Source organism: Aulonocara sp. 'chitande type north' Nkhata Bay, linkage group LG10, assembly GCF_057382095.1.
Source record: "Aulonocara sp. 'chitande type north' Nkhata Bay isolate Kocher_YH1m ecotype deep benthic linkage group LG10, A_spYH_male_GT1.1, whole genome shotgun sequence".
NCBI classification, from domain to species: Eukaryota; Metazoa; Chordata; class Actinopteri; order Cichliformes; family Cichlidae; genus Aulonocara; species Aulonocara sp. 'chitande type north' Nkhata Bay.
The window spans coordinates 20,656,275-20,683,695 of NC_141353.1; the positions used below are offsets into that span (position 1 = coordinate 20,656,275).

At 39.9% G+C, this 27,421-nt stretch overlaps 2 protein-coding genes across 4 annotated transcripts; one reads left to right on the plus strand and one right to left on the minus strand.

Annotated features, from left to right (window-relative positions):
* Window positions 1-175: 175 nt before the first annotated feature.
* On the plus strand, window positions 176-13,278 carry LOC147320771 (von Willebrand factor A domain-containing protein 7-like). The gene is made up of 15 exons (XM_086308964.1): window positions 176-358; window positions 446-718; window positions 816-909; window positions 1,041-1,175; window positions 2,815-3,001; window positions 3,084-3,259; window positions 3,388-3,500; window positions 3,593-3,709; window positions 3,933-4,127; window positions 4,216-4,348; window positions 4,729-4,878; window positions 7,374-7,466; window positions 7,554-7,825; window positions 7,938-8,231; window positions 11,055-13,278. The coding sequence occupies exons 1-15, from the start codon at window positions 176-178 to the stop codon at window positions 11,460-11,462; spliced, it is 2,823 nt and encodes a 940-aa protein (XP_086165090.1). The 3' UTR covers window positions 11,463-13,278.
* On the minus strand, window positions 12,740-26,908 carry coro6 (coronin 6). 3 transcript variants are annotated; one of them, XM_086308968.1, is made up of 11 exons: window positions 26,705-26,908; window positions 23,742-23,941; window positions 21,164-21,286; window positions 17,868-17,997; window positions 17,541-17,719; window positions 16,826-16,945; window positions 16,614-16,718; window positions 16,356-16,501; window positions 15,252-15,309; window positions 14,564-14,791; window positions 12,740-14,240 (listed from the first exon to the last, which is right to left on the minus strand). In XM_086308968.1, the coding sequence occupies exons 2-11, from the start codon at window positions 23,937-23,939 to the stop codon at window positions 14,211-14,213; spliced, it is 1,317 nt and encodes a 438-aa protein (XP_086165094.1). In that variant the 5' UTR covers window positions 23,940-23,941; window positions 26,705-26,908; the 3' UTR covers window positions 12,740-14,210. The 3 variants fall into 3 exon arrangements, with proteins under 3 accessions (XP_086165094.1, XP_086165093.1, XP_086165095.1); XM_086308967.1 differs by having other exon boundaries at window positions 12,740-14,082; window positions 26,705-26,907; XM_086308969.1 differs by lacking the exon at window positions 26,705-26,908 and adding an exon at window positions 26,282-26,660 and having other exon boundaries at window positions 12,740-14,082.
* Window positions 26,909-27,421: the final 513 nt, after the last annotated feature.

Genomic DNA, 27,421 nt, shown 5'->3' on the forward strand with positions numbered 1-27,421 from the left:
AGATGTACAATTCAGCATTTATTCTAATAAATGCTTAGGTTGATGAGATTGATGGTGACAGTTGTGATTCCTAAAAATCAGCATATCCAAAAATATTTACTTTTAACCTGTATGCATCATACGCCTGTAATTACATGTTTATGTTGCCACTTCATGTTGTGTGACAGGTGGAGCAATGAAGTCTGTGTGGCCGTCTGCATTGTTGCTCTCGCTTCTTTGCACTGGAGCTCTGGGTTTTGACATTCTGCCAGGCAGTTCTCTGACTCACCTGGACATCACTCTGCAGGCCCTGTTTAATGTGACTGTGCAGGTGTGCCGAGCATTTGCTAAGGCTGAAGGGACAGACTTCATTTTCCCTGTAAGAACTCAAATCATTGAAGTTAAATGAACAGAAACAAGGATTTTTAAAACAGTAATGTCAACATGATTTCCTTTGTGTGTTTAGGCACAGCCTTTCACCATACAGGGTGTTGCTACGGCCTGTGGTGCACCTCAGTCATCTAAAACTTTCGTTCGGTCCATTCTGCACATCATATACAGGAATGTGCGTGTGGACATCCGCTATGCCTTGAATGCCAGCTTCCACTTTGATGATGAGATGTTTGTTCAAGGAAAGAAAATCATCATAGAGGGAATACAGGCGGTCAAAGCAAGCAACAAGCTGGAGAATTATGAGGCAGCGAGGCAGAACCTGGGAGAAATTCTGCATCCTTTGCAGGTATTTATCATTACTTACTGCTGTTTAAAAACAACAACAAAAAACCAAACAAAAACAGAGTAAAATAATAACCCTATTTTTTTTTCATCGCTTGGAGGATTTCTACAGTCACAGCAACTGGGTAGAACTGGGAGAAAAAAGCCCCAACTCCAATCTAATCAAATCTGGCGCCAGCATTGGGAACATAGCAGGTAAAGAGATAGTATGATGAGATGCCCGTACTGACATACAGATTATACAGATAAAACTATCATTCAATCTCAGAGTAGAAAGATTTAAAAAAACAAGGCCATAATTTAAATGCTGATTTACATGTTCCCAGCTAGGAGCAGGGCGACCTGCCGCAGCTGTGACGGCAACAACTGCAGCAACAACATTTTGGAGGATATCATAGCGGAGAAGATCCTGACATCTGGATACTTTAGTCTCACGCCTGTATTTGCATTGAAACCAAAGGGTAAGGGCTTCGCTCTTCTACAAAACCATCATTGTTTTCCCACACTCAGAAGAGGCTTCACATGTCACTGATTTTCCTGAGATTTACCTAAAACCTACATACTAAAATCTATTTTAACTCTACTATTACTTATTCTTCTAATCCCACTTCACTGCATTTGAAATTGCAGTTACAGCACTTTTTAATGGCTTTTTAACCCACATTTGTCTTGACAGTTACAATTACTTTGAAGTTTTATCAGCTCATCTGGCTAAACGATCAGTGAGCTCATGCTGTGGCGATGCATGTCTCATCATTCGTCCACAATTCACAAAAATTGCTCCTCCTCCTCCAGTATTGGTCATTAATTGCATGCACAATGTCCTCAAGGTCAAAGCCACATTTGTCCTTTCACTGGCACTTTGAAAAGACAAATGTGACACTTCTTGCAGTTTCGCTAAATTCTCGTCCACCTGACGTACTGACCAGTTCAAATTATTCATACTTACAGGACAGGACGGTTTATCATGAGTGAATGAAAAAACTCATTTAAATGATGTCAGCATACTGTAAACTATACTCAGTTTATAAAGAGTCAAAGCAGTATTTAAAAATAGCTGTATTTAAATGGGCAAATACGATTGCACCATTATGATCCAATAAAATATCACCGACAGCAGCCATCACTCTGCTCTTCAGATTGTGTGAGTTTTTGAATGGAAAAAACAGACTTTAGTTATTGGTTCTTGCACATGAGAGATAAACCAACATCCTTGTGAAATAACATAAAAAAGTATCCTTTAAATAGTATTTCATTAGTACACGTTACTTAAGTTAAAATATGAAACAAAAAAAGTGCCTTTAAAACCTGTCTCATCCAAAATCACAGTGTCAGTAAAACACAATCACAGTTTCTTGAGGATGATTTGAAATAAACAGCAGCCGTTCACTCTGAGATTTTCCACCCCCTCCTCTTATGGACAAAAGGAATATTATTCATCCTGGCCTTCAGTTGTTGCTTTAGAGTTTATCACACTGAGTCAGAGTACTGCACATCCAACTGACACACAGCTTACTGTATGTCCTCAAAGGATCCATCAGATAAATCAACTGAAAACCTTTTTCTAACTGCTGCAGAGACACCAAAGCAATGGTGTAAAAGTAATTCCAGTTCATGAACCAAGTCGCACATTGCATAACAACCCTTTTTTTTAATTATCATGTGTTAAATGTGAGGATCCAAAAGCAGATTCACAGGGAGGAGGAGTTACAGAGAAAACACACCATTTTACTGAGACCAGAATACAAACAAAAAACAGAAAATAAAATTAAGAACTCCAACTTACAGAACCTAAACTGGGTAATTAACACTGGTGGTGGTAGCCACAAGGGATAGGTGAACAGACACTCTGGCAAAGAAGAAGCTGAGACAGCAATAATAAATTAGGGTGTTCAGGGGGAGTGGAAACAGCTGAGACTTATTAAAGAAATGAGACTGGGGAAGAACAAAAATCATATACTAAGCAGACAGGCCAAAAGCTTACCAAGACAAAAGAGGAAGTCAGCTTCAGTGAAACAAGCCCTTAAATACACAAGTTAAAAGGAAAAAGAGCTGTGTTTAAGTATTCATCATTCCTCTCTCGCAATATTTGCTGAACAGGAAAATGCAGTCATGGAGGGGCAGTTGATCAGACAAGTAAGATCGAGCCTATAGGTGGGATCAACAAAGACAAAGAGAGTTCCAGCCATGGGTATCTCCACACTCAAGCTGCAAACATTGCAATAGCTGCAACAAGTGAGCTTCTAGAGGACATTCGGGGGGCTGCTGGTGACAGACCATTCTTGCGGTACAAACGCTCTGTGTGTTTCAGTTCATTGTGGTGCAGAAGTTCATTTTATCATTTATCTCTCTCCATCTCCTTCCCCCAGGATGATGGGTCTCTTTAAAGGATCCAGTAAGGCTCTTTGTTTTGTCATCGACACCACAAGCAGCATGAAAGATGACATTGCAACAGTGAAAAATGTCACTTCCACTATAATCAACCGTGATGTGGGAACAGCCAATGAGCCCTCGCTGTACATTCTTGTACCATTTAATGATCCAGGTAGGATCTCTGAGATGCTACGAATTTCTTTTCTGAATGTTCTGAAATGTTACTGTTCTGTCCAATTCATAAGGTGACAATGGACAATAGTAGTATATATATTGACTTTGACTCATGTCATCAAACAGGCTTCGGACCACTGACAAAGACAACAAACTCAGCAGTTTTCCAGAATGCGATTGATTCTCTTGTAGCCACCGGTGGAGGAGATCCACCGGAGATGAGTCTCTCAGGGCTTCAGGTGAAGTGATATATGTTCTGTAATTTTAAAAGCTCGATGCATGTTTGTTGTTTTACCTAAAACTATTATTCAAAGCGGTTTTCCTCACACAGCTGGCTTTAAGCGCTGCTCCATCAAATTCTGAGATCTTCCTCTTCACGGACGCAGCCGCTAAAGACAAAAACCTGAAGAGCACAGTGATCGCACTCATAGAGAGGACCCAGTCGGTGGTATGTAGTAGTTTAAGAATATAACACACTTATCTTAATGATGATTACATTTTTAAACGTCATTGAAACAGGGATGGGCATGTTTTGCTACAAGCAGATGTATAAATAAAGTAGTGTAATGGTCGTATTTTACCTTCTTTTTTTTTTTTAACTCAGTCTAATTGTTTGTAAAGGCTTTATGATTTGGTTAAGCTTGTTTTCATGCACCTTTTTTTCTTCTCAGGTCAATTTTATGATAACTGACACATCATCAGTCAACAGTCGGAAGCGGCGTGCTCCATCCAATAGGATAGCAGAAGCTGACGCTCAGCTGTACAGAGATCTGGCTCAGGCTTCAGGAGGCCAAGCTATCGAAATCACAAAGAGTCAACTTCCTCAGGCCACAGCCATCATAAAGGAGTCCTCCAACGCCTCTCTGGTAATTTCACAAACATCTCACTACTGGCTGGATTTGTCATTTCAAAGATTTCAGCTCTTTAATGTAAGTGCTTACTGTAATGTTCCAGGTGACCCTTCTTCAAGCAGCCAGGAACCCAGGAAAGGCTGAAAGCTTCACTTTTATGATTGATGACTCGGTAACAAATCCTACAGTTTACATTACTGGGGAATCCATCACTTTTACTCTCATTAGCCCCACAGGTATGCTATTCTGAAGGACTGTGGAAAAATTGAATTGAAATTTTTTATTTCAGTCAACTTGTTGTTGTTGTTGTTGACTGAAATAAAAAAGAGTTTTTACTATTCGTCGGTCATGACGTCATTTCTGAGCCTGCCCAACAAAGCAGTGGCAGTCTATACTGTCCCCTACATTCTGTTTACACAGTAGTCAAATTCAGATTTTGCCTCATTTTTGAACAAAACAGCATTTATCATGGTGATAAATGCTGTTTTGTTACATAAATATTGATAAAGATGTTTAAAACTACTAAATGCAGTAACCCTAATTTTTGATGTTAAAAAAATTATCATTTAATAATAAATTCCTAAAAATAGTCTGTTTTCTATCTGTGTTCTAACAGGTGAATCTCAGGATAGCAGTGACACAATGGGGTCACTGATCATTACATCCCAGTCTGTGGGAAACTTCTGGTCCCTGCAGCTAAAAAAACAAACTGGAAAATGGGAAATGAGAATGGTGTCAAGTAACCCCTACACTCTGAAGGTCATAGGTGAGACTGTCAGTCGATACTTTTGTTTCTTATCCCTGGGGCCTTGAGGTATAGGTTTGAATGAACTAATAAGCTGTCAGAATGGATGTACTAAATTACCATTACAACAAAGTTTTTAATAAAAACGAATAGAGTTTGCATCTATTTGATGTCTGGCGTTGTAGATAGGAAAGCAGAAAGGTAGGGGGATAACATGCAAGCAGTTTTAGATGGGTCTAAAACCAAACACTTGCATCATCTTCTGTATCATAAGTAACTGGCTCAACCGGGTGAGCTATGACAACCCCTAAAAGGATCTCTTAAAATATGATTGGCATGTCCTGTCCTGTCTGAGCCAAGTTCAGTTCAGTTACCTCTCACCTGAGTGGAAACGTTGTTAAAAGTGAACATTTCTCCCTTTGTTTCCAAACTATAATTGCACTGTTATTAGTGTTCACATCCTGTAGCTGTGTTTTGTGTAAAAACATGAATTAATTTTGTTATTTGACTAATAATGCTATATCCTAGGAGATGGTGAACATTTCTAGCACACTTGCTATGATGCCAGCACATGTGCAGGGAATGCTCACAGTAACAATACAGGTTAGACATACCTGCATTATTACAGTTAGCATGTCAGTAACATGGCATCTTCATGTATCTCATATTTTGTTAATGAATGAAAGGAAAAAAATCTAAAATACTTAGATTTTATCAGCCAGAGTAGAGCAATGCAGAGAATCTATTGTATGTATATTTGAACAACAGAAAACCAGAAATGGTTTTGCTATTGATTCACTAGAACTAAGCCAATTCTATTATTTAAAAAGTTCTTTAAGGGCTTTTTGATTTCACATAAAACAAAGTACTGGCAATGACAATGAAATTCCAGTGGTCCATGTGTTGTATAGGTCAAAAGATTACACTTTTACACTATGAAAACTGCTACATTCAAGCACAGACATTCGCCTGGTGCTAATTTCCATCCATGTATATGGATGAAGACTCCTTTACCAGTGGTTCAAACCTAGAACCGTCTGCTATGAGGTGGCCACAGTACCATCGTGCTGCCCGGCTGTTATATAAGCTAACTTAAGATACTAATCTAACTACACTATCAAGCTTTAAATTTAGCATGTTCGTGTTCTGCTGTAATTAGTTTATTCTATGCTAAATTAATATTGTTTTACCAGTTGATGTATAAAAATAAGTAATTCAGAAAAAATATTAGATTATTTTACAAGCTAAACTTTAAGCTTACAAGCTTAAAAGTCTTTCCAAAACTAAAATAATCTCATGGCTTAGAGTCCAAATTCCTGTAAATTTTGTATGTTGCTACTAGATTAGTGGAGCATGAAGGGCTGCTAGCGTTAGCGATGTTAGCATGTTAGCTTTAACACATTATCGGGCGAAGAGCAGAAGATGCGTCTCTCCACCAGTGGATACTCTGTGAGGATCCATTTCACTGCTGTGTTCCTTAAAATTCTTTGCCAGAAATGTTGAGAGAGTGAATATGAAGGCAAAATAGCCTCATGAAAGATCTCATACTTATTTAAAAAGTTTCCTTGGCAGTACAGGTCTTTGGGCAGCCTAGAAAAACGTAAGTAGTCTGTGAGGATTTATTTTCGTTGTCTTAAAGGCTAAATGGAAATGCTAATGATTCAACATATTCAAACACCAACAGGAAGTGGAAATAGAAAGAGGAAAAGGAACTATATTTTTAAAAGTCTGAATAAAAACAAAATTCTGTATTCTTAATTCCTGGTTCTTGAATCTATTCACTATGCTTTAGATTTCATTTTTAAATTATTAAAAAGGTTTTTTGAAGTTTTAATTCAAACTCTTTATTATTGTTAGTGTTTAGTTTTTCCATAAATCCATCCTATTTGAACCTCTTTTTTATGGATTTATATATCCATCCATCCATTCGCTTCCGCTTATCCTTTCCAGGGGCGCTGGAGCCTATCCCAGCTGTCATGGGGCGAGAGGCGGGGTACACCCTGGACAGGTCGCCAGTCTGTCGCAGGGCCAACACACAGGGACAGACAACCATTCGCTCTCACATTCACTCGCACATTCACACCTAGTGGCAATTTGGATTATCCAATTAACCTATCCCCACAAGTTGCATGTCTTTGGACGGTGGGAGGAAGCCGGAGTACCCGGAGAGAACCCACGCAAACACGGGGAGAACATGCAAACTCCACACAGAAAGACCCCAGCCTGATGGTGGAATTGAACTCAGGACCTTCTTGCTGTGCGGCAACAGTGCTAACCACCGTGCCACCGTGCTGCCCGATTTATATATCATTTAGAATTTAAAAAAAAAGTCTTTAATTTTATTTTAATCATATAATAGTTAGAATTTATTTAGATATTATGTTATTTGTAAGTATTTGTCGTATTCAGAATTATCAGTTCATGAAATGCATTATTTCCATTGCCATTAGTCTCCAGGCCCTCCATATATTTGACTTTTTTCGTTTTGTTTTTTTTTACCCCCTCATCATTTTTAGGTCAGAGTCCTATCGACTTCTTCTTTGACTTAGTGGTGGTGTCACAGGGCCCTTTTGGAGGATTTGATACCCTGGCGACACGTCCCAGTGCTGGTAAAGGCAACTGTTAAGACTTGGTGATCTGCAGATGTAACATACCATTAAAACATTAGACGTAATGAATTGACTTTTTCTTGAAAGGTGGCAATGGTAGCCTGTTGATGTCTTTAACGGGGAGTGACACTGCCACGGTGACAGAAGTCACTCTGGTTGGATCATCTGGGTCAGAGGTGATTAAAGGAGTCTTGGTGCCGCAGAGCAATGCAAGCATCTTGGTTCTGGTTGACAAGTTTCCATCAGAGGACTTTGAGGTGCAGGTGAAGGGACAAGCTGATAGTTTCACCTCCAAGGCTTTAATACTCTTCCAGAGACAGTCACCAACCAACTTCAGATCATCAAATCTGACGATAAATGTGAGCTGCAATCCACGACTTGTTTTGTGACACAAAAGCATCAAATCAAACATGGAAAAACATGCAGCAGCTCAAATAAGTATCTCTATAAATGTACTCTCTCTTTGTAAAGGCTAATCCAGAGACCATCATAGTACCCGGAACGCTATTTTCTGTGCCCTTCACTCTGATGACGAGTGGAACAGGTGGAAACTTCACAATTCGATCCACCAACAGCAGAGGGTTCGACTCTACATTTCCAACCAGTATGTTCCTGGAGCCTGGAATCACTAATAATGGCACAGTGACCCTCTCAGCACCTCTGAATACCACATCTGGAACTGATGTCACCCTGGCCATTGAGGCCGAGGCTCCTGGGGGCACAGACAGTAACTACATTGTGTTGCGCTTCTCTGTTCTTAACACGGTAATACTATAACTGTAAACTTTTTGTTTTAAGCTTTTTGGGTATTTCTTTTTTTTATTATTATCTCTTTTATTGGGACAGCTGTTGAACATAACAGTAGTTTACCTTTTTACACTTTCTTTGCTGTCACATTTTAACTTATAATTGAAAAATAAAGAAGACAAAAAAAGAAGAGAAAAGAAAAGAAGAAGAGAGAAAAAAAAACTAGGGTTAGGAGGCAGCAGGGCAGGAAGGTTTACGTACTACTCAGGGTTGTAACATCATATACAAAATCACACCTCATATGCTTAACATAGTCTGTCCATTTAGACCATATTCCGTAGAAGGTATCTCTCTGAAGTTTAAGAGAAAATGACATTTTTTCCATCGTATAGATCTCTTGTACAGAATGTATCCAGTCTTCTATCATTGGTGGTTCAGGCTTAAGCCATCTTCTCGTAAGAGGCTTTTTACTTGCGGCCAGAAGGATATACAGGAGTCTTCTGTCATTGGAATTCAGTTTATCCACTGGTGCATTGCACAAAAATATGGTCTCAAAAGTTGAAGGAAAAACAAATGAAAAAACATTTTGTAAATGATCATGGATTAGAGACCAATACTGGCGAATAACTTTACAGTCCCAAAAGATGTGGAAATGGTTCGCTCCGTCTCCCCCACATCTCCAACATTTATCACCAATTCCTCGATATCTTTGTTGAGCAGGGGTAATGAAAAATCTCATAATGCTTTTCCAGCAAAATTCACGCCAAACATTAGACCCAGTGGTAGCCCACTGTATCTTGCATGCGTGAGCCCAACACTTCTCTGTAATTGTCAAATTACCCTCCTATTCCCACTTCGCTTTAATATACAGAGTGCTGTCGTTTTTACACCGCTGGATGCTGTTATATAATTTAGAAATAATTTTACTTTGCACTTCAGATTTGATTAGTAATAAGAATGTTTCTACAAATTGTAATTCGTTTAGGTTCACTTTTAAGTTTTGATTAAAATAATTTCTGATCTGTAGATATCTAAAAAAATCATCTGATCCCAAGTCATGTTTACTCCTTAAAGATTCAAAGCTTTGAAATGCACCCTTATAGACAAATGAATAATAATTAGTTATTCCTTTTGAAATCCAGTTTTTGAATCTATTATCATATTGATTTGCAGTAAAATCCGAATCATATGCACACCATCTTAAAACCTTAGAGGCATTTTCCAAACCACCAATTTTTATTACTTCTTTCCAAGCAGATATCATTATTTGTAGTATAGGTTTATCTGCCATATGTATTTTATTCTGCAAGTTTATGTCCGATATTAAAGCTGAAACTGGTATTTCTTTTACTATTGTTCCTTCAACATCTTTCCATCCGGCGGTGTAGTTTGGACAACAGAGACAAATCAGCGGTCTTAACTGAGCTGCACAATAATATTCTCGTAGACAGGGAAGCCCACGACCTCCCTTTTCTTTCTTTAATTGGAGCGTTTTATATTTAACTCTAGCTTTTTTCCCATTCCAGATGTATTTTGACAATGTTCTATCCCATGCCGCAAACTGTTTTTGTGGTATGGCAATCGGTAGAGACTGAAACAAATACAGCAGTCGGGGAAGAATATTTAATCTGATTGATTCAATCCTGGAGTGTAGGTCCAGAAATGGAATAGCGTTCCATCTTTGTATATCTGATTTTATAGATTCATTTAGAGGGGCATAGTTGACATTGAACATTTTGGTGAAGTCACGATGTATTACCACCCCTAAATACATAATGCTATCTGCATCCCATTTCCATTTATAACGATTCTTAATTTCAACTGGTGGTTCATAGTTTAAAGTTAATACCTGCGTTTTATTTATATTGACCTTATATCCCGATAAAGAACCATACTGTGATAGTGCTTCCATGAGATGGGGGAGTGCCTGTGAGGGACAGGTTAATGTTAAAAGTAAGTCGTCAGCAAATAATGCTAATTTCTGTTCCCCTCCTGGCATTCGTACTCCTGTTATATGCTGATTCTGCCTAATCCACTGACTTAGTGGTTCTATAAACAAAGCAAAAAGCAGCGGTGAAATGCAGCAACCCTGTCGTGTCCCTCGTTCCAATATAAATTATTCGGTGAGGTCCCCATTGATTTTGATTTTAGCTGTTGGTTTGTTGTATAACTCTGAGATAATATCAATTATAGATGTATCAAAATTAAACTTCTCAAGCACTTTGTATAAAAAGGACCATCTCACTGAGTCAAATGCCTTCTCGGCATCTAAGCTTAACACTAAGGTCTCTAATTTTTGTTTGTCAACTTGCCGCAATATGTGCAAAACCTTTCTGATGTTGTCCCTGGCCTGTCTATGTTTAATAAAACCCGTTTGGTCATTATGTATTAACCTAGGTAATATCATTTCTAGTCTCTTAGAGATAATAGATGTAAACAACTTGTAGTCAATATTCAATACACTGACTGGGCGATAGTTGCTACATTCTAATTTATCTTTTCCTTCTTTTGGTATAATGGAAATCATTGCTTCCCTCCATGAAGGAGGGATAATTTTCTTTTCCATTACCCCTTTTTGGGTATTTCATGAAAAATCATTAATAAAAAGAATTGTTGGAAAAAAAAAGTCAATTGTAATAAATTTTATCATCTCTGTTTGTTAAACTACAGGCCTGAAGGTTTTTTTATGCTTAGCTAACCTGCTGTGCACCAACTAAAATCACTTTAAGCCAATCATAAGTAACAAAGAAACACATTTCTATAGAGCAAATATTGAGGAAGTTGCAGTTCCTTTAGATTCAGGCTTTTTGCTGACTTCATGCATTTTCCTTCCCCTTTTAGGTGACCGATTTCAAGGCACCAGTGTGTGAGCAGCTCAGCCTGCAGACCAACTGCTCTGTTAACTGCAGCATGAGGATGTGGGAGGTCTCTAGCCGGGTGACTGATGGAGCTGATGGGACGGGCGTTGATCTTGTCACCCTCAAGCAAGGAAACGGGACCATAAACACCACCCTGGATTCAAGCAATGAGAACATAACACTGGTGTACTACAGCGCATCCTGCTGTTCACCTGACATGGAGATAGAGGTTGTGGATCGCGTGGGTAATGTAGCCACCTGCTCCTACAGCGGAAGGCAAGGTACAATATCTCCTGTCTCTGAAGCCACAAAGCTCACTTGGTCGCCCTTATTTTGTCTCAGCATTGTGATTGTGGGACTCCACATTCTGACAAAAATGGGCATCCAGTGACTCCATGTCAGTGTGGTACAGCTATAATTTATGTATGTCAATATATATGTATAAGTTATATCAGTTCTATTTTTGACATTTAACTACTACTAGTATATTGGCTACTGTGGTATGGAGGCACTTACAAAAACTGATGCCTTGAAATATATTACAGCACTGTGCACAACCATTATGCCACCTCTAATTTCTTTAAAATCTGCTTACTTTCTTCTATTTCACTTGTATCAAGTAGTCCTGATCAATACTTCTCCAGACGTTCTGAAGTTTTTCTTCGGACATTGGGTGCCTTTTCACTCTTTTTCAGTCCAGTCCATGTACCTGATCATTTTCATAATAATGTTCTTTCTGGTCAGTTTACACTGACCTATGAGTCAATGAAACATAAGAAAGGCAGCTAGCTCAAAGCAGACATCCTATCAAAGAATTTAAAACCCTTTATTACAACACAACCTTTTGCAAAAACACAGAATTTGATCTCACTTTTTTAGCCAAATCTACAAAAAAAAATGCCAGAGATATCACAGTTTGTCAAGTTGTGCACCAGCAAGTTGAGCTACGAGAATTAACTGAGATGGAAAGAATAACACAACAGAAAAAGACAGCAATCATGAATTGGCCTCCCCGGAGACCAGACCTGAACATTATTGAAGCATTTTGGGATCCTGTTCGCAGAAAACGGAACAAAAGGCAGCCAACATCCAAAGAAGAGCATTGAATGTCTTTCCAGAAGTCTGCAGAACTGTTCCTGAAGACTACTTAAAGGAATTAGCAGAAAGCCTGCCTAAGAGAGTCCTTAGGGTCTAGTAAAGTGCTATACAAATACATGCCATTTACCATTTTACCAGTTCAGGCTGTGTTATGTTGACACATAGTTCGTTTTCATAGCAAAATATTATGAAATGAGTCAGTAGCTCAAGACTTTTACAGTACTGTATATATTTCCATAATTACGCATAAAAACATTATTCATCCATGTTATGTCTTTTTGGGGGGATTTTGATCATACATACAGCTTCATATCTTAAACCACTGATTTCTCAGCTAATATGGGAACTGATTTTTGATTGAAACTTGACGTATTTAATTCTGTCTATCTGTTATGAAGCTAATGCTCTTCTTAATTTATCATGCTCTAATTTGTACTGCTCAGTTTCCACATTTTCACAGTTTGTGAGAGTTTTAAAAAAGGTAAAAACAGGTGTTTTGGAAGCTCTTTGGATGGAAATTTAAAAAAAATGTTAATGGTGGAAATGGGGCAACAAGAAATGAACAAGTCAAGCAGTAAAAAAAAAAACCACTTTTTATTGTTGTCATAATGTGTCTAATGTATAACCTTTACACAACAAAACGTTTCTCTTTTCACATTTTGCTACATTTTCTTCTCCTGTTTCCTTTTATCACTATTTACATATTGAAAATTTTTCTGAGCATTATTTAAATAAACTGGTCATCTGCGACACAGGGGGTTGAAATGCTGAAATGTGTCCTTGTTTGTTTGTGTGGCTTTTTGTGAGTGTTTAGTGATGGTGCGAGCATGTCCACTGCAGCATCCCGATTCCAAGCCAGCCCGTGCACACTCTCACGCCGCTTCGAGGGTCTCCTGCATTAACTTTCTAAACTGATTTAGTTTTGGTGAGGTCACGAGGCCCTCGACATGAGTGCACAACGATCACAGGTCAGCACGTGTTTTGTGTAGGAAACAGGAAACAAATCCCCATAAATACTATGAGTTCTGTCGTTTGACATGAACTAGCTCTGTAATACGGCATGTGATGGTCTTAGCATGTGCGTAGCACAGCAAACACAAATAAAAGAATGAACGTGAATTCAAGCTTCAAAAAAGGATCTTCTAAAGTAATGTTTATTTGTGCTTTTCATGTTTTTAACTTTTTTCCTGACCTTAAGAAAGGTTGTTTTAATTTCTGCAGCTGAATCAGAACAGGCAGCTTAAGCCAGCTGAGGAATGATCTTAATTCACTCTATGTGAAGACTGTATTAATCAATCCAGATCCTGATTTGAGGGGAAATGTCTCTGTTAATGTTTCTTCTTAACTTCGAGACCCGTGACTCCACATGCAGTGGGAGGATGTGTGGGCAGGTTTGAAGCGGGCCTGTATTTTTTATAGAAGCAAATTATAAAAGTCTTGCGCTTGCATTTTTTTAAACCTGTTTTCTACATTTTCTTTTTTCTCTAATAGAAACCTTTTTTTTTTATCCCTTTAACCCAACTTACACTCTCAAACTTACAGTGCCTTCACACAAACATCACCTCCGTCCTTTTCGCTGTAAAATTGTGACTATCCCAAAAAATATCCTGCAGTAGAATGAAAGGTAAAACCGGGATAAAGATTTTATAGAATCAACCATCGAAAGGGGTACAGATGCAATTTCCTCAAATCTGTCGAATGGTCACGTGTACACATTCATAAGCATTCACAAGAGTGAATCCTCGTCAATAATATTCAGACCAGTTCTTCAGACGATGTTTACATGCACATCAGGCACTGCCATTGGTGTACTGGGAAAGCTTATTCTCCAGGTCACAGATTCTCTTCTCCTGAGACAACACTGTGGCCTTCAGATTCTGAATCTCTTCCAGTAACCTCTCAAGCAGCTGAGGCTGGAAAGGAGAAGAGGGGAGACAAGTGTGCAGAAGGATAAAAGGGAAACAGAAAGGAAAAAAGACTGTGATAAGAAGGTGAAATTAAGGAAAATGTTTGAAGAATAGGTTAAGGAAGATGACTAGGACTAGAGGAAATCAATGAAAACAGGTGAAAGCTTTGAACAAAAAAGGTTGTGGGCAGATGGAATTACAAGAGAAAAGAAAACAGAAAAGGGTTAAAACAGAGTCACTTTTTGTTATTGTTGTTGTTTTCTTTTCTTTCTTTCTTTCTTTTTTTTTTTTTTTACCAACAGTCAGATTACAGGACTAAGAAATCATTCAACTGTGCTGTACATGGTTATACATAAGATGTATAAAAATACATCCAGGCTTTGGGAGCCTATAATGTGAATGCAGATTAGTAGAGAGGAGTCATCTTATACTGCTAAATTAATGTTGAAAATAGTTCATGTGCAGGAGGTGCAGGAAGTGGGCTTACCGGCAGGCTGTTGGTGTCCAAAGTGGACATGCTGCGTCGGGTGGTGGGTCTGGAGTCCAGGACGTTCTTCTTCACCACTTTGAGCTCTCTGCTCTTCGGCGGCACGTAGCCCTGCCTCATGGACACCAGGATGGGATCTTCATCTCGGCCATCAAGCCACTCCTCGGGTTCCATGGCGGGCTCGGGTCCTGCTGTGTCTGGGTACAGATCATCTTGAAAGAGGTCCGACTGTGCAACAGGGAAGATCAAGGGGACAACAGAGACGTTTGTGTGAAGTAAAAAGTAAAGCTGCAAGTTCATCCCTAATATCAAACATGTGTATTTGTCCTCCACTGGATAGCATCAGAAACAATCCACAAACACTGGGAGCAGTGTGTCGAAGAAGCCTTTCGTTGCACTAAACTACAGCTAAGAACCAATCACTGTGCAGAAGGAAGCCTCACAAGGTGCTCGTGGCAGGATGTAAACATTAATGGTTTTCCATTCAGCTGAACTGTATTCAAATGAAACTGCAGCGACAAAGGTTGATTCGTGTTTGAGTTTTAAGGAGCCAGATAGAAGTGTGGTGTGACAAGTCCAGGATTTCTGTTTCGATAAAGTATAAGACTGATATCTTCATCTTGCACCATTGTCAAAGTCAAACACAGCAGAGCATGAAGACCATAATGGAAGGGTGAGTCAGGCTTACTTTTCTGGGCACTGTCATTGTGATGGGCTCACATTTCTTGTCAAGCAGCTTATACAACCTGATAAGATGAGAAAAGAGGACACGGCCACAAGTTATCACAGTTGTCGTTGTACGTATTTTTAAATGTCTGTCTATAAGAACTGAATAATCAATCTCACCTGCAATCAGTAAGTCACATAATTGTTTATCACATATGGAGATGTATATGAGAACTATATGGAAAAAGGACTACTTTTGCAGCTTTCTGCAAAGACATAAACTATCATTTCTGATATTTAGAAATGTCCATGTCAGAGAGTTTATGGTTCATGAGCATTTAGCAGTGTTTAGAGAATACAAAGCATTCAGTGGTGAAGCTTTTAAGGTGAACAAAATGGAAATTTCCAATATGAACACTTGTGCTAAGTAGAAAATTAATGGACCAAATTGTCTGCAATAATAACTGATGTAATAACTACTGCATATTTGTTTCATTTATCTGAAGGCTAAAATGGCAACACATCCATTAAATCAGTGGAATCACTAAAACATGAAAAGGGCTGTGAATCGCTGCTGCAGATATGCCCAAATATAGTCGTGTGACTATTTATTCTTTGACATCTTGTGATATTGATTTTCAAAAACTAGATTTCAGACAGGACCAAAGATTACTATTTCAATCTGCGAGCACACGAGCGCAGGCATTACCAAAATACTAAAGACAAAGTAAAAAGGCCCAAAAAGGAGAAGCTGAGATGGAGGTGGGTTGCAAAGCAGTTTGCAGAGACAACAGCAACTGTAGGGACGCTGGAGAAGCTGAAACTTTTATAGCAAACTTTATAGTGGTCTGGTACTTATACAGTTATTTTCTAGTCTACCTGAGCACTTAAGGCATTTTTAAATATAATTCCTAAAAGAATTTAGTTTTTGGTTTTATATACCTAAGTGTGTTGACCTCATGATGACACTGACACTCCAGTGGATGCATTAGGGGTAACTTTAGGCTAGTATCTTGCCCAAGGATACAACCCAGTCAACCTCCAGCTGAACCACAGCTGGCTCATTCACCTTCTTACACGGTTAAGTTGCACTCAAGTTGAAATCACTGCAAGATCAGCATCTTACCTGGCAATCTCACATTTGCTGACATCAACACCTCTTTTGGGCATGAAGCCCATCCCTCTCTGGGGCTCCTTGCTGCTGAAGGTGTTGAGGTAGTGAACATACGGTGGTTCCTCTGTGATTTCAAAGTACCGGACACTGCTGTCCCCCTAAACACACACACATGAACAAGTGTAAAAACAAGTGTGACTGTGTTAGCATTAAGGCTGATAATACATCTACAATTAAGTGTAAAAATAAGTCACAGTTATATGTCTGTACCTTTCCACAGAGGTAGACCATATTTGCATCTGGATCGTAATAAGGTAACAATACTCCATTACTTGTGTCCAACTCCAAAAGTGCAATAGGTTCCTCAAAATTTGTCTGTGGACAATAACAAGCTGTGAGGAAAACTGACAGGTTTCTGTGTAGATTCATATTATAGTGTGTATATTTTTACAGCCACTCTGTGAAATGTAGTCATTTGTTACCGGGTCCCAGAGGCCGAGCTCTCTCTGACTCATCCTGGTGAATCCTGTAGTGAAGATGTTTCCATCTCTGGTGAAGATTGCTCTCATTGGCCTGATGCCCTCATGTGGAGCCAGACGTTCCTGTTGGTCAGCAGAGAAACAGACATTAGTAACATAACTACAACAATGTAAGAGCTAAAGATTTCAAGTTAATCCTTATTTTCTGTCTCTGTGCCTGTTTAATGAAAGTTTGTGTTTCACTGTTTCCTGAAGTCAAGTAATTATATGGAGCTAATATATTCTTGAACAATAAGAAAAATAAAAATATAGTCACCAGAATAATTGTGCTAATTATTTATAATAATATATACCAATAATATATTTTGAGACAGCTTCTGCATTATATTAGTTTATACTGTGAAACAGTATACTTTTTACATGATTTCTTAGTTTTTTGCATATTTGTCTCACATGAAACTAACACAGCCTTTGATGAAAAGAACACTAACACCAACAGTCAAACACGGTGGTGGTAGTGTGATGGTCTGGGGCTGCTTTGCTGCCTCAGGACCTCAACAATTTGCTGTGCTTTCACATGAGCTTAAACAGGCTATTCAGCCCCTCCAATGTGGTTGAATTAAAACAATTATGCAAAAACAAATGAGCCAAAATTCCTCCAAAGCGGTGGGAAAGCCTTTTTGCCAAGACGAGCCATCTGTAATTTCTACTCACGCACCGCCACCACTTCTCTTTTGCGGGGATCACAGACACGCAGACGTCGATCCTTACAGGTGGTGCAAAACAAGCTGCCGTTACGGTTCCAGCTGACGCTGTAGATGAGGTCTGGATGGTCGTCCATGGAGATGAGGGGTTCACCTGTCCCCACGTTCCAGATAATTATCAGGTTGTCACTGCCTGGAGGGTGATGGAGTCGAAACACAGATAGACATCCTATTCAGGTTTTGTTGTAATTTACTGTCACATAGGGGGCCCAAAAAAAGATATGAAGGATGTCATGAAAACATAAGAGGACACTGGAGGTTTGTGTGTTTCTGTGTCCTGCCTGCAGTGAGTAGTATGTTGCGTGCGGTGGGGTGCCAGCTGACAATGCCGACTCGTTTGGAGTGTCCCTCCAAGACCACCACCGGGTCTGACAGGGGGCGGGTCAAAGCGTGATCTGGAATTTGCCACACCTGGAGACGACACAGACACAGCAATGACGTGAGTTGTCCAAAAATATTATTAGAAGTCATTCAAAATTTGACATCAGCAGAATAAAATACATTTCTGTCTGCATCTCAGGAGGAAGATGTCTGCATCACAACACTAATAAACTAAAATAAAATAAAATAAAATAAAGAAAGTTGTCCTGCAATAGAGAATCAACAACATCTGGCATTACGTGTAATATCGGAGCCTTTCTGCTTTGTTTCTCTTCTTTTCACTTACACGTGACAGAATTTTTGGTATTAAATTCACTGCCACAGATTTATTGTGGAGCTCACTCATTTTAATTGAACCATAACTCTACTGACTGTTATTACAGAGTTATATTTATGTTGCCTCACAGCCATCTATTAAAGCTTACACCTGTGTGCAGCTCCAGTACACTGACGACTGTGCAGATAATCGGAAAGGGTTTCCCTTAATGAAACTGTTTGTGCTTTACCTGCTGCTATTCGTTAGAAGATAATTCAGATTATCTATAAAAAGCTGAACTGCTGCCAGACTTTATCTGTTGGTAGATATTGCGTTGGCCCGTGTCTGTTCACATGGGCTATTTAGTTGCACTCAACCAAAGCCTGCTCAAACATAACTGATCAAAAGTAGCGGGACGAAACATTCAGAAAGGTTCCAGTGCCAAAGATCTCTCACTTGCTGAGCTGATCTAAATACAATACTGAGGTAGTGGCTGTTTAAACCATAAACATATCCATAATCAATACATAAAGCATTATTTTATCAAGCCCAAACGTGGCTAAAACTCTCACTATTGGGCTACTGAGTCACAAAAACTTCAATTCTCAATTCATCTGCTTTATTTAAAAGCAGCTGCTCGTGTCAATGGACATTAGAACACACAATACATTATTCTCAGTACATATTCAGTTTGTTGGAACTGGGTCTTTACAGTTACAACACACAGCTGTTTAAGGCACATATGTTCAAGAAGTCGCGCACAAACACAGACCCATACTCACGACTCAAATGAGCCTGCGAGATGACACAATGACGAGTCTCTGTGAACTTGACGGAATGACATCACAGCTCACAGCAGCTGCACACGTCTGTCTGAGTGCCGGACACAAACAGAGCTCACAAACAGCATCGGAGCAGCTGCTGCCACAAGAGAAGCCACGATTCAATCACTCGATCGCGCAAAGATTCCTGCAATGTCACTATGAACAAGTGGGTGACTTTTGGTCTCCGTGACAACTGTGCTGGTGCACACATGCTGAGACATGTTGTCATTATACAATCCAGAAAAAGGTGCAAAGGGCACATGTATAACTAATGTATTATCTAAATATATAGTTTATATGTTTTATTCTACCTCAAACTACTTCAGCCATAGGAATTAGGAGGGTAAGTAGCATCCAGGCAGTGCTTATCAAATGCACTCGGTGATCAGCAAGTGTGAACGCCTCTAAAAAGCAGAAGTTTGGAGCAATCGGTGTGTGTTAACATGGGGTGCTGGAGTCTATCCCAGCTGTCATAGGGCGAGAGGCGGGGTACACCATGGACAGGTTGCCAGTCTGTCACAAGGCTAACACACAGAGACAGGCAAGCATTCACACCTATGGGCAATTTGGATTAATCAGTTAACCTATCCCCACAAACTGAATGTCTTTGGATGGTGGGAGGAAGCCGGAGTACCCGGAGGGAACGCATGCAAACACAATTTATGTATCTTAAACCTGAATATATTTGTTTGATTGCGGATTGGATAAAAGAAGACATCAGATGATGTTGCCCTGAGGGAATTTTTGTGAGCTCAAACAGATTTCCATATCAAGGCCAGAAATATTTCCTATCTGCTGTCCAAATCAAGATCACCCAGAAATGATCTTTGGAGTGTCATTTTTGCGTCAGTGGAGCAGCTCATCACACTGTGAACACTTAACCCGGTTCTCATCTCGTGCTTTTAGAGCAGCTTACAGCTCTTCACATACTGTAAGTAATTACTGCCTTTTACTAGTGTGGATTTTGTCCCAGAAATAACAGTTTAACACTTTGTCTGACCGCAGCTCGGCCAGGAAACACTGTGGTCCAGGGAATTATCCAGACATTAACTAGTCTTATCTGAAGAGCTGAAGCCTGTTTATATCTAAATTAACTCCAGAACAAGGACCACAAATATGCATTATTTATTTTAACACAGTCTTAGAAGAAATTTGAAACAGCGCAGGAATGCTGAATAGTAAAATTAGCTGGGACACACAAAATGTCATGGATTATAAAATGTTAAAAAAAAAAACAGCTGCTATAATGGGTTTAAAGGATGTATAACCTTGTTTAGTTTCACATCAAGTGCTTTCATAACAGGCAAGTATCATGGCACAGAAATATAAAGACCTCACAGTGACCCCTGCTGACTGAACTCAGTCATGAGACATCTGCAGTGTATCACAAACACCTCTAAAACTCTTCTGGTTTCTGTCTGCCATCCTAAACTCAGCAACAACAATAATGTAAGATGAGAATGCAAAGTGTGTTTACAAAGCCCCAGCTGCTAAACAATATGGAAAAGGTAAGCCACATAATCAGTAAGGTGACGTGATTTTAACACATTAAAATCCCATTCCTGCTGATGTGAGGTGATCAGCACCAGATGGAGCAGGACATGATCGCAGATACCGATACTTTAACTATTTTCCATATTTCTTGCTCACGTCTCCTTATTTCCTGCATGTTTGACGAGAGTTTTGCCCGATATGATAGGATACTGATAGGAAAATACTTGACAACAAGCAGGGAAACAGGTCATGAGGAAGCTGTCGTATTGTGGATGCCATAGGTTTGTAGATGCATTACAGCAATGAAGCCGGTCACAGGCAGAATGCTTTGATCAGCCTTACAAAATATCATGCGTGGCCTGATGGAGAGATAGAGATGACGCAGAGCAGGTGGGTGGAGATGCAGACAGGTAGACGCACTGACGCGTAGACTGGTTCTCTTAACTTGTTGTTCATTTAAGAAGCAGGAAGACGTGACAAACTCAAGCTGTGAAGACCTCTATGACTGCTATCTGAGTCACTGAATAACAAACTCCTCCACATGCATCTGCAACTTGTCTCTCCCACCCACACACACACACACACACACACACACACACACACACACACACACACACATTACCATTGCAGTGCAGTCCTCCGAACAACTGGCCAGGATATTGTCGTCATGAGGGCACCAATCGATATCCAGGACGGGTCCAGAGTGACCAATCACCAGCGGGTAGTTCTTATCCACACGACCTGTCTGCAACACAGAGGACTGAGTTAGGACTGTGTTTGTATAACGGGTCACCATTAATAATCAATATTCATTCATTTCTTTAAAAAAGGTCAAAATAACAGCCTTAAGCCCAGTCAGACATCAGCACAGCTAGGTTAAAAAATTAAAACAACTATTTTCCCTCAATGTGAAACAGTCCTGGAATAATTAGCTTAAAAGTTAATTCTTGATCTCAGACATAGTGGGTATAACCATGAGGTCCGTTTTAATAGCTGCTCTCCAGATTTTTACCATCTTCCTCAGTGGAAGACTCTTAGTTTTCAAGAATAAGTAGATGTTATATGTGAGATCAAGAGCTGTGATGGGCCAAGAGATTTTTGTTCAGGTCTATTTCCTGATACATAAACTCATAGAATTGAAATAGGGTGTACTTTATTCTTCAGATGACTGTACATGACTGAGATTTAGTTGGATATATTTGGAGAGCTCCTTTTAAGCTAATATAGATTGGAAATGGGCAACCGTTTGAGAAAACATATTTAATACCATCAAATATTTTTCTCAAAGGTGTATTTCTGATCTTAAGTGAACCAGATGTGGCAGGAAGAACCTTTTGAAACTTGTCTCAAAAGCAGATGTTTGAAGACAACCCAATGTTCCCATGTTCCCTGTTCCCATGGTTCCTTTCATGTGAACATGTGTATCAGCTCTTAGATATAACTCCGTCCTGACACACACTCAGTCACACTCCAAGAGTGGTGTATTTATAGCCGAGTGACGAGGCGTTGAAAGGGGAGTTTTTAATGTGGCCTGTTGGGGACTCAGTGGGGGGAAGAGGAGGATGGAGAGCACATTGGTGTGTATTAATAGCGCGTCTGTTCACCGTGACTCCAGTAAATAATCATGTCCATTCCCTTAGTGCCTCAAAAAAACCTCTGCATTGCTTTGTGTCCTGCTGCTCTTTTTCATTAATTAGCACCTCTGAGATGCTGAAGAATCCCACCGGGTATGACCTTATTACACCCACATACTGTTTATGTTTTCTTCTTAAATCTCGGAAATGTAAAAACCGGTCGCTTAACCTTTTGTAGTCGAGCTGAAATACTAACCTTTGTGTAAGCTTAAAACACGAAGTCCAATTTCCCCCCCAAATTTCTAGACTGGATAATGTTAACTTGTTCTTGTAACTCTGGGCAGTGATTGGCTGTGTAGTTCAGTTTAATTTCTGCAGTCTTATTACAACAGTGTGAAGTGCGCTGAGCTCGAGCATGAACTCTCACCACGTTAGATGTAAATCAAAGGTGGATGTTACATCACGCTGAAATAAAACCCAAATCCAAATATATTTATCCAACTTAGCCCTGAAAATGAATTAAACACATTTCACTAACCAATATCAGGATCACTGGGTCACTTTTACCCTCCCAGTAAAATATTCACACAAGTTAACTACATTTCTGGTGTCAGCTTGCACTGTTAGCATCATGTCTAAGAAAAGCAGCTGATTTCTTATGAATTGCATGTCTCAAAGGATCAAACACTGACTCTTCTGTGTATTTCAAAATAATTACTGGACCACAGGACAAAGGAATTTGCCAAAAACCTTGCCGTATACAAGCAACACTTCAGCTCCTAGCGAAAGCTAAATACTACCAGACAGTCTTTTACTGAGACTAACACTCATGAATGAAAGTCCACCTCTGATCACTGTGCTTCAGCAACACTGAGAAACAAAAACAAAGTGTATAAGCTGTTTGTAGTTTGCCGTTTCTGCTGTTTTTAAGATCTAATTCTGAGTGTTCTTCTTTAAGGATACTATTTATTGGATGGCTGGATTTCCTGCTGTAAAAGTTGTGTATTTAAACTTTAGGCAAAATTACACACATCAAAAACAGTGTCCACACTCATTTAAGCAGTGCTTTCACTTAACAATGCCAATTCACGTACACCAACATCCAGAAAAGCACCAGATATGCACTTCTTTTTCTTTTCTTCCTCTTATAGAGCAATAATAGTCTGCTGTTTCTCTTTTAAAACACAGACAAACACGTAATAAAAGTATATCTGCTTGCAACACGCACACAAACACCACTCAGCAGCTCAACGACCATAAATAGCTCGATATAAATAGAAAGAAAGAGCCAGTTGATCAGCCAGAGTTCATCTAATGTAGATCATGAATATCTGTACATGATTTAATGTCAGTCATTTAGATACTCCTGCAGATCAGCATGAGACATGTAGAGCCATGCTGTCAATGTTCCTAGAAATCCTTTTTCCCAGAACAGAGCTTATTACAGTCACACTTTCATTTACACTCTACATCACACGGAGAAGCAAATGAGGTGCTATTAATTTTTATTGTGATTTATTGGAACGCTGGTCGACTGAGAATTGATTCAAGCACAAAAAAGCTAAAAACATGTCAGATATTTGAGTGTTACATTTGAATCCCTCCAACCCTCTGACCTTTACTGACCTTAGAAAGGGGCAGGACCAGAAACGCTCCTCCTCCACTGGATTCAACGATGACTGCCAAGAACTTTGGATTGATGGCGCAGAAGGAGCTGTCCCATGTCACCTTGGACACACGAATGTCATCGTAACCCTGCTCAGCCTTTACCGCCTGGCCGAAGACGTGACGAAACTTGCTCTGCCGCACGATGCTGCGACTCATGGCTGAGGAAAGGAGAGGGCAGACAGGAAAGAAATGAAGAAGAATTAGAGACCGCAGAGAGCGGCGATGAAAGTTTAGATAAAGATAAAGGAAGGAGAGGATGAAAAAGTAGAGCTATCTGAGGAGTTTAATGTGTCTGCTGTACATGAATGATTTCAGGGGATTTCATTTGGAATGATGTGTCATAAACGGAGACAACAGAGAAATCTGTTAATTACAGTGAAGCACATGCCTCAGTCTGTGCTTTTAATCTGTGGGTTTAAGTATTTATATAACTGCTTATTTAATGCTTAATTACTACTGTAATATGTTTAGGCAGTTTTTGCTGTTTTGAAAGTTGAAAATGACTAACTAACCTCTTTTTGGTATTTATTTTATTCGTTGAAAGTATTTGCAGATCAAACATAAATACAGGATAGTCAAAAGTTATATAAAGCGTTATTTTTTACAACATGAAGCAGGTGCAGAATGGCGAGATTGAAAGTTTGTTCTTTGACATGTCCTGCGATGGACTGGCGACCTGGACTGGTAGAACCTGCTTGTACAGTCTATGACACAGTAGGCTGTGTAAGCAGTTTTTTTGTATTACACTCACTTTTTCATAATTACTGTTAGGCAGTAAGCTTGAGGTTCTTTCACATTAAACTGCAAACTTAACAGACTTAATAATATCGTATTTCCATTTACTGACAGTACATTTTCTGCACTGTTTCATTTAAAAATGACAACTTGATTTTCTGACTGCCGCCTCACAGTGAGAAGTTTCTGAGTTTGAACTTTTGGCGTGGAGTTTTCATGTTCTCTCTGTGCTTTCATGGCTTCTCTCCGGGTACTCTGGCTTTCTCCCACAGTCCAAAGACATAAGTGTTAGGGTAATTAATGGTTCTAAATGTGTCATAGGTGTGAATGATTGTCTCTGTGTTAGCATTGGTATTTGCCTGGTGACCTGTCCAGGGTGTACTTCTGAACTAGATACGCAGTTAAGAACATGGATGGATTTCTGTGTGTGGACAGTTCTCACAGTGGTTTGTACAAAAACTGTGCTGTTGCTGTTGCTGTATGTTGTTACTATTATTTTCAACATTACAATTTCTGAGCTTCTAATTAAAAAAAAAAGTCTATTAAGTAAATAAATAAGAAGAGCTCACTTATTTTGCCACAGCACACAAAGTTCATGACTTATTTATTATTTATATTAGTTATACTGAGTTTGCATGCTTTTTAAGTGACACCGATTCATTATAGTCTAATCATGCTCTACAATGATTAATACTAACATCAGTGTTGCTTGTTTCTTAATAAACATTTTAATTGCTTCAAACACTGTGACTTTTTCTCCTGTAAATGATGATGAATTCTGTAATTTGATCTTAGGCTGTTTGTTGCTATCCTGTGGCTGTCGCAGGCAAAAGGCCAACCGGACTGTAATCCTCCGAAACACCGGGGGATATTCTGTAACAGTCCTTGCCATTACTGCAGATATTAATAGGTGATTGTCCCACCAAACACTATGTGGCAGCCAAACATCAAAGACAAACACTAAGACACAGAGAACAGATAAAAGGTAGGAGGGGGAGAGAACTTGACAGATACAGTGTCACAGCCCAGCACTTCAGTCACACAACTCCTGTGAGAATATGCCGATTCAAACAGACCTAACATACTTGCAGACTCCACTGGCTTACATAAGGCTAAAACTGAAAGCCCTAGTCTAAAAGTAGGTCTGTATGGGGCCCCTAAGAGATCTGACTAATGCAGTGACTCTGTGTGTTAGCAGGATTACATTAAACTCTAAGCATTAGACTTTTCACTATTCAGATAAAACCTTTGTCAATGATGCTGTCTGACTTTCACAGTAGGATATATCACAATCTGCCCCAAAGTTGACTTATGAGGGGAAAGAAGCTCCTGGAACCTCTGTGAAAGAGTCACATCCCAGAGACCACTTCAGCAAAGCCAACAGTGGGGCATTTAACACCTCATTATACATATTATATAGTTTTTACAATAGGATGTCAAAAAAAAAAAAAAAGAAAAGAAAAAGAAAGAAAAGACTGTTAATGATCACATAATGACGTTCTCCTGGTCTAATGCTTCTTTTTCTAAGTACACTGATTTCTGTGCTCTACTGTCAATGTCTTGTCATGTAATATAAGCCAAACTAAAACTGAGGCAAAGAGTAGATTTTAGCATCTGTGAAAAACCTCTTGCTATTAATTCCGCCTCAGGTTAATGAGATGGGTCTGCTCTGTCGCGCATGGCACGGCCCTGGAGAATCCAGACAGCGAAAGAATGACACTGGCACTTTCCTAATATAGACATGACAAACTGCACTGTCCTACCCGGGCCGGCCGCTCCTCCCCGGCGATCCCAAATGGTTCCAGAAAGAAGGTCCCGCACCCTGTGTCGTTTTATCACTAATGAGCTGACTGTAAATCTGATCTGCCACTGCGCACAGTCTGCAGAAAAACGCATAAAACACGGGAACAGAGACTGGCAGGGGCGCAGGAGGAGGAGGAGGTGGTGGGGGTAGTCATGTACAAAGTACTCCTTAAAGTATCCCGCAGCTGCCACAGCATGCACGACTTAAGATCAGTTGCCAGAGGCAGAAAAGTGCATAGTCACAACGTCCCGGCTGTGTTTTCGGGGTTTCCAAATGTAAGGACGCGCTCGTTCCTCTCCAGCTGCGCAGTAAAGAAGCTGACGCACCTCTCGCCCCACTGCAGCACAGACACCGACACACATATTAAGAAACACAGTCTCACCTCAGGTTTTGGGGAGACCCCACTTCCCTGGATAACGGTCACGGTTTATGTCGAATGGACTGCTACTCCTCCTCCTCCACCCTCTCCCTCTGCTGCCTTTATTCCTTTTGGATTATATTCCCTGCAATCAGCTGTCCCGGAGTCGGTGCGGACTTTTAGTGAGGAGAGAGCTGGAAAACTGCGCTACGGTCTTCGGCAGGGAGAGACAGAGGGGAGATGCCGGGGGCAGAGCAGGAGAGAGAGAAGGGGGAGGGTGCGGGTGGATGGGTGCAGGGTGGGTGCCGTCTATTTTGGAACAGGTGCGCCTTTGACAAGTGGGGGAGCGCGTTCCCGGGGTCACTGCTTGGGATAGATGAATATGAGTTAAACTGGTAAATGAGCACACCGCTCAGCTGAGCTGGTTTCCAAAGCTGCTTTTAAAGTCCTTCTATTGACAACTCTGGATGTTGGGCAGCCACTGTGAACACCCCCGGGAAGTTATTTGGGCACTTATTGTCCAAAAGAAGGTTGTTTTTAATTGCACTGCGGCTGACAATTGATTCAAAACAAAGAGAAAAAAAGAGAACATCAGAGAAATGATTTCTTTCCTGCGCTCCGTTAATTTAACACGGCATCATGTTTGTGCTCAAGGTCTGAAGATCTGTATGTGATGGTAACCAGAATACATTACTGGTTTCAGGTCCTGCTTGTGCCTTTTTATTTTTTTTACTGTGGAGC